The 8,301-nt window shown below is 33.1% G+C and overlaps 1 protein-coding gene across 1 annotated transcript; it reads right to left on the bottom strand.

Annotated features, from left to right (window-relative positions):
• Positions 1 to 405: 405 nt before the first annotated feature.
• Positions 406 to 1,767, bottom strand: LOC131046442 (nuclear transcription factor Y subunit B-3). Its single transcript, XM_057980195.2, has one exon. The coding sequence runs from the start codon at positions 1,335 to 1,337 to the stop codon at positions 663 to 665; it is 675 nt and encodes a 224-aa protein (XP_057836178.1). The 5' UTR covers positions 1,338 to 1,767; the 3' UTR covers positions 406 to 662.
• Between the last annotated feature and the right edge of the window lie 6,534 nt (positions 1,768 to 8,301).

Here is an 8,301-nt window from a genome sequence, read left to right as displayed (position 1 = left end):
TATTTAATGTAACAGAAATATACATTTTCATATCAGTTAATGATACGTCCATAGGATGTATACAAAGCAACCCAATTCACCATCTATTAGTTCACTAGTAGACACCAACACTGTTTTGTCAGAAACATAATATAGGCTAGATCTACAAGTCCTGACAGAAAGGGCGGTTTAGCAAATCAAGAGGACCCTTGTCAGATAAGCCATATGAACCCAAAATACTGGATTCTACAAGATTTTCATTTCCTTATGCAGAAAGTCCAATAGTAAGAAAAGAAATAGAGATGTTGTATCACATCTCGTAGCATGTCCACCAAAAGCAAAATAAGTTTAACCCATGCACAGTAAAGCAATTTGAGCAGGGTAGTTAATTTTATAAAAATTGAAAAACCATCAATAAGTCCCCAATTAGATCTGTACAACTTTTTAGAAAAATTAATGTATCAGAAATTTACATCCTCTCCATAGTTTATAACATACCCATGAAGTAAGTATATATAGAGAACAAACAGGCCAGGTGTTCTGGCATCACATTCTGACAGGTGAAGAAAGTGAAAAACAGGAAACAAAATTTTTGTCTCATAGCCAATTAATCCAGCACTCTGCATTAACAACTACTCAATATACAATTTAAAGAGAAAAAAATTGAATGTCCCAAAATCTTCCTACCACTGCCCTCTAGGATGATGGTCACCGGTGTTACCAGCGGAAGTTTTGGTATGCATCTGATGATGATAAGACCCAGCCAACATTTGCTGATGCTGCTGATGGCCCCCATACATCTGTGGGGCTCCATAAGAAGAATAGTAGCTTCCACTATACTTAGAACTACCTCCAGAGTTAGAAGCAGCAGGATTGGAACCAGACCCATTTCCAGCATTTCCACTAGCAGAGGCACCATCTTTAGAATTAGGAGATTGGTCATGGTCAGCTCCACCCTGTTTAGCCATGGAGGTCTTTTCACCTTCAAGTTCTCTGTACTTCTGCAGGTAAACCTTGAGTGGGTCTACATAGTTCTCAAATCCAAGAGTCCCCATTGCCCACAAAAGGTCATCCCCGTTTATTGTCTTTCTCTTTTCTCTCTGACACTTGTCAGAGGCTTCTCCGGTGATAAAACTGATGAATTCAGATACACATTCCTGCACCGTCTCCTTGGCATCTTTCGATATTTTTGCATTGGCAGGAAGGGCTTTTTTCATAATTCGGCTGACATTGGCAATGGGTAGGAACCGATCTTGCTCTTTCACCGACCCATCCGGATTGCTATACGCATGAGCCCCCAATTCGTCCTCCGACCGCGGGCTGCTGTCTGGACTTCGCTGTTGCCTGGAGCTCGCCATCAGAAAAGCACGTCAATTGATGGGAATTCAGTAAAACCAAAACCAAGTCTTCTGAGGCTCCAATTGAATGTGATTCGGGAGGGCAAAGCTTCTTTTAATTTTGGGCTTTTTATAGGTCGGCGGATCCAATCGATGTAGAGACAGACTGAATGAAGCAGCGCGGAGAAATAGCGGGGGCCGTGCAGTGCCGGTCGCCTGCGGACACGGGATGGTTAGAGAATAGATACGGGACGGATAGAAAATAGATATTTTTGACAGGGTAAAGATGAATTGAAACGAATTCGAATTGGGTGTGTAGATGGGCTGGGGATTCTGTAACGACCCTCTCCCTTCCCCTCATTTAATCGTAAACCGGCACAATTCCGTGGTGACCCACATTAGCTCAGTGCAAACGTCAGTTGACGGAGACCATTTTGCCCATCGGGTTTGCGATTTCCCATCGAATGTCGGTAGAGTTGTAGTAGTAATATCGCAATGCAAATGCCTTGGAAAAGATAGCGCAGATCTATTTTTTAATCCCATAAGCTTGGGAATTCTCGAATTGGTATGCAGTGCTTTACAATTTACTAGATTTGATTGTCAGAGAAAAAATTATTTGAATTACAGTAAGAAATGGACTGTTCATGAAATTGCTCTCAACATTGATTCCTTCTCATATATGGAAATGGACCATTCCAAAGTAAATACTATAATAATAAAAAGTTATAATTTTTTTTATTTTTTATTTTTTTTTTCTATAAGATTTTTCAAATTTGATGAACTTAAAAGATTTTTTTAATAATTTAATAATTATTTATTTATATTAATATTAAAAAGTTAATGTTAGTATTTTTTAATTTTTTTTCATGACAACGATTTTTAATTAGTAGTTTTTCTCTAGAATTAATTGATTATACTTTTTGTTATAGATTATAATATAATCTAAAAAAGATGTGCACTATTTTTGTAATGATATCCTCTTCCTAACATTGATATGATTATTGATACAACCAAATCTTCATTAATCCTCGATATCAATACACAACAACTTTCATTATATCTGGGGAACCTTCATGCCTTTTAGCCTAAATTTAGGAGCTTTTCAAATTTGATAATATGGAAAGAATTTTTTTAATAATTTTAAAATCATTTATTAGTATTAATATTAAAAATATTTGAATACTTACATTTTGCAATTAGTGTGTTATTGAATTTAGTTAATCATACATTTTGTTGCAAATTATAATTTATTTATAATTATTTTAATATTATTATTAATTTTTCTTAAATAGTCTTTAGAGATTGTATGTCATTTATGTATGTCTGTTTCTTTTTATTTTAAAAATTAAAAGATGACTTAAAAATAAAGTTAATGTATTAATATTTTAATCAAAGTGAGTTCGTAAATCTTCAAGTTCAATTTTAGACACTTAAGTTTATGTCCATATTAATAAATGCTATAAAGATAGAATAAATTTAATTTGATAAATAATGTAAGAAAATTTTAGTTATAGAGAGTATTTGTTTGAAATGAAATAAGTGTAGAAATTAAATGAATAGAACAAAGATATCTACCATAAATTTAATGTAGATATGTTGTAACAAATATTTGAAGATGACATACGCACAAAGACAAAGTAGAAATTTAATATACATATGTTGTAACAAAATGTATGCTTGAAGAACACACAATTTTGAGGTAAAACAATTTAATGTAGATATGTTACAAATATTTGAAGATGACACACACATGCATAGACAAACTAGAAATTTAATGTACATATGTTGTAACAAGTGTAATTTTGAGGTAAAATAATTAAATAAATATATTTAAATAATTAATTTTGTTAAGGAGAGTAATTTTTTGAAATGAAATAAATGTAGAAATTAAATAAATAAAACAAAGGCATCTAACTAGAAATTTAATGTAGATATGTTGTAGCAAATGCGCTCTCTCGAATTAAATAAATAAAACAAAGGTATCTAACTAGAAATTTAATGTAGATATGTTGTAGCAAATGCGCTCTCTCTCTCTCTCTCTCTCTCTCTCTCTCTCTCTCTCTCTCACACACACACACACACACACACACACACTCTCTCACAAAGCTAGTAAATATTTGGAATCTAAAAACCCATTGCATATTATTGTGCATCACTTTTGTAATTTTATAAATGACATCTCTCTCTCTCGCTCTCTCTCTCTCTCTCTCTCTCTCTCTCTCTCTAACAAAGCTAGTAAATATTTGGAATCTAAAAACCCATTGCATATTATTGTGCATCACTTTTGTAATTTTATAAATGACATGCACAATAATCAATCTAACATGGGCCCACATATTTGTTGGATGGATTGATTAAGTGGCTATGAACTAAGATTAAGAGAATAAACAAGCATGGGAAGAATGTCCTAGATGTTGATGCAAAAAATTAATGCAATAATGAATAGTTCAATATAATGCTAGATGTTAGTTGAATGCTCTTCAGGTGCTAAGTGTCAAATATGTAAAAATAAACTAGGATTATTCCTCAAACACAAATCCAAAGATTAAAAGTGAAACATTCCATATTTAAATTAAAACATAACATATAGTGGAAAGGATTGCTTCAAATCTAAATTTTAGTTTTTCTTTATAAGTTTTGGATTTATTTTTGCAAAATGTGCAACCAACCTAGGTCACTTGCATAAAATGAGAATCTAAATGTAGGAAAGAAATTAAAAAATAGAGGATCAAAATTAGTCCTTATGAGTGAATGCAAATGAACTTAAAGAAAGCTAAAATTATGTCTCACCTTTCAACAATAAAAATTACACCACTTATACTTATTGTAGATGTATAAATTTGACCACCTTATTAAATAAATATTTAATATTTATTTAAACCCCATCCCCCTATTAATTAGATCTTATTTAATTAATTTCTTCATTTTCATCTATTTGATTAAATGAATTACTCAATTTATTTAATTACATTCATCTAAACCTTTTCTAGCTTTTAATTAAATAAATCACTTTATTTAATTAATTCCCCTTTCTTCCTTTTAATTAAATTGACCCTTGCATATAAATAAATCTAATTTATTTATAAAAATCCGCCCACTTGTATTTATGCAAGTTGCATCTATTTTAGTTGAAATAAAACATTTTATTTTAATTAAATTCTTTTTCTCCCACTTGCCCTCTCCTACATTTCCCACTTGCCTCCTAATCATTCTTCTAGAACCCATATAATCTTAATTGTAAGACATGGACCAGCTCTGATACCATGTGAGATTTTGCCAAGATCAAGAGGCAATGGAAAGCACAAATAAGAGAGACAAAATATATGATAGAAATAAACTGTATTCTATCAAGATTAAAAATGTGATCAACTGGATCATCAAGCGTTACATACAATGAATATGAGCCTTCTTATATAGGCAAGGCTATATAGATATGTGAGCACACAAACATGACATGTGGCTCAATAAGAAACAAGGGTAGGTAGGAAATAGGTGTGGGTAGGTAGGAGAAACAATATAATATTCCACATGAGGTGGATCACCCACTGAATGTGGAGTGTAACAACAAGATCACACCATAAAAGGTGGAAATTCTCCTACACACACTATCCCAATGTGGCACAAACACCCAAGTGTCTCATACCCAAACTACTATGAAATGCATTTCCTAAGTAAACTTAAGTAAGTGTAATAATATCTGTATGCGGAAAAAGTGGGTCGATAGAACTTGAAATGTGAAAAATGGAGTTCTAGGGAGCCTTGCTCACACACCCACAGGACTTCTTGGTGCAAGCTATGGAGTCATGAAGTATGGCTCAGCTTCCCAAGGATGGTTCCATAGTTCTCTATCTTACACGGTCCCTCAAACCAATGTTTTTGCTCTCAGATCACTGAGCAAAATGGTTTAGGGATGACAAATGCAAGAACGAGGGATGCTTTTGTTGATTTTAAGATGAAATGCATCCTAAGCTATGCATGATCCTATAAATGCCATAAACTAGTTATAAGATGACAAGATTAGTAACAAGACTATCTTAGCATGCTATATTAGTCTATGATTAAGCTAAATGATAAGGAAAATACTCTAAACATGCATATTTAGATTAATTCCTATTGAAAAGAGAGACTAAATGATGAACACAAAATGATATATGAAAGTTTGAATGGATTTTAGTATAAGTATGATGCTAAAGACTTGGATCATGAAAATGGAGGAATGAGAGCTCTATTTATAGCAAAAATAGGGCAATGGATGGTCAGGATTGAAAGAGGCAATAAAGGGTTGAGTTTGAAAGTTGGGAATCCATGTTTGCAATTGGCACCAATGAAATGGTGACAATTGTCAACATAAGGTTGGTTGAGAGATGTAAGAAGCATTAAATGCTTGAGAAGACCACATGGTTACCCTAGGGGTTAAGGGTTAAGGTTAAGTTAAGATTACCCATTGGATAGAGCTTTTATCCAAAGGATAAATTCTTGTGCAAAGGATTAAGGATAACCATGGTCAAAGCAATAAATGCTTGATGAGACCCCTGGGTTACATGGAGGTTGAGTTTATGGAAATTATTTAACCATGCTAAAGGGTTGAGTTAACCATTAATGGTTATGAAGACTTTGGGGACAAATTTGTAAGAGTCCTTCCAAATTTGGGGGTATTCAACAAGTTAGCTTGTTGAATGGATAAAGGCTTTAATGCCTTTTGAAGGCTTTACTCCAAATTTGAGAAGTGACCTCTTCAAATTTAGGGAAAAGGGATAATGGATGGGTTTGGGTTAATTAATTAGGATTAGAAGAATCTAGAAGAGGTTAGAAAGAGGGCTAGGATGCAAGTGGGAGGTGTAGGATTTTGCAAGTGGATGGAGAGAAAATAGAATTAATTTAAAATAAATTGCTTTATTTCAATTTGGTTGCAATTAAATAAATTAGATTTATTTAATTTAGGATAACTATTTTAATTAAATTTGAATTTAATTAAAAAGTGGATAGGGGCTTTAATTGAATAAAATGAATTTATCCTATTAAATGGTATAGTGAATTTAATTGAGTAATTTACTTAATTAAATAGAGGAATGCGGGTAATTAAATAGAGAAATGAACATAAAATATTCATTTAGGAATATGGTCATTTTTATACGTCTACATTTTGCCCCTCTTTGAAGTGACGTGTGTGCACATGTTATTTCAAAGAAAATGACGTGTCGTTGCGATTTTATGATCAATGTTGTCTTTATGGATTTTCATGTCATGCCCCAGATTTGATATGTGATGCCCTAGATTTGATAAACGATGGTGATAATGCCCCCTCGGGAGATGAATCAAAATTTTGGAAAACTTGATTTGATTTGATAATTGCATTTGCGGTACAAAATTTTGGCTAGGCAAAATATTTAAATTGATTCATCTTTCGATAATTGATGTGTGTGAGGGTATGAGGGATTCCGCGAGCAAATTACATGCTCATTTTCCTAACCCTAATTTCATTTTACCCTATAAAAGGTAAAAAGTGCATTGTTTTGTCTCATTTGTGCTTGTTGACTTTGGAGAAAGAGACTTTTGGAGAGAAGACAAAATGCCTATTCTCTATTCTATGCATCGATTTGAGCGCGTTCGGAGGCATCGGAGGCCTGCCGCGTATGGACCATCAGTAAGTCAACCCTTTTGACCCCATTTTTATTTTTAATTTGATCATTTTTTGTTAGTTTTTGATTTTTGAAATGCGGTTTTTACGTTTTAGCACATAGAGGCTTTAGTTTAGCGCATACAAAAAATTCCATAGCGCATAGGGTATTGTAGACACCCAAAATTGTCTAGTCTAATTAAATAAATATTTTATTTAATCATCTAAGCTTAATTCTTCTATTAATTAAATAAATCTTTATTTATTTAATTAATTCATTTATCCTCTTCTAGCCTTATTTCTCATTTAAATAAATACATTTATTTATTTAAATTATCCTTTTCCTAAATTAAATAAATATCTTATTTATTTAATTATCCCACTTCTTCTATTAATTAAATAAATATTTATTTATTTAATTAATTCATTAACCTTTTCTACCCATGACACATGTCATTCATCTCTTAATTCATATACTACCTACCCCTTTCATTATTTTATTATTTCTTTTACCTACCCTCTAATCATAGTCGACCTCCTTTTACACCTCTCAATCTTATCCCTCCATTTCATATAGTGTCTTCTATATAAGGAGATGCTTCCTTCATTATCAAAACCCTAATCAATTTATGCACTTGACTACACTACGCTTTTGACATATACGATCCTACTTGCAACCACATTTCGTTCTTTGTTGAGCTCTTGTGCACACATAAAATCTGAGAGCAAATAAATCAAACAAGATCAATGGAGATAGGAAGAATGGAGATCAAAACCCTATTGGACATGTGATGGTATAATCTTTGTGATTTCATTTGATTTGCATTGTCTTAGGTAATCTTCATATGTTATGGTGGATCTTTGTTGTTGTTAGGCTAGGGTTTTGTGGTTGAATTCATTTAGCCTTTCAATATCGTTATTATTGTTATCCATTTTCACCATATACATTTTGGCACGCCCGGTGGGACCCTTGTCCCTTTCTGCATTTAACATCCTTGTTGCAGATTTTGTGTTTTTGAAGCTGCAGATCTGACATTTTCGACAGTATTTTGATATTTTCGCGTCTGCGCACTTTCGGATCGCATTTTTGATTTTCTGGCGCGTCTGTGACATCTGAAGTCACATCTGTGTTATAGACAACATTTTATTTTGCAGATTTTGGAAACCGCATTTGTGTTCATAAGTCGCGTCTGCGGTGTTTTTGGACGCGTCTGTGTCCAAAAGTTGTGTCTGGGTTTTGAAGATGCGTCTGTGTCTCACAGAACCGCATCTGCTTCACGAAGCCGCGTCTGTGTCGAATGTAACCGTTTCTGTGAGCACCGATTTCAAATTTTGAATTACTGATTTGGTTTTGAGTTTGCATTAATG

The sequence above is a fragment of the Cryptomeria japonica genome, chromosome 10, assembly GCF_030272615.1.
Source record: "Cryptomeria japonica chromosome 10, Sugi_1.0, whole genome shotgun sequence".
Lineage (NCBI taxonomy): Eukaryota > Viridiplantae > Streptophyta > Pinopsida > Cupressales > Cupressaceae > Cryptomeria > Cryptomeria japonica.
Note: the sequence above shows the minus strand (reverse complement) of the source record. Positions and strands in the feature narration are given on the sequence as shown.

Coding starts and splice junctions, on each gene's coding strand:
- LOC131046442 (XM_057980195.2), bottom strand. CDS start 1,337: ATGGCGAGCTCCAGGCAACAGCGAAGTCCAGACAGCAGCCCGCGGTCG.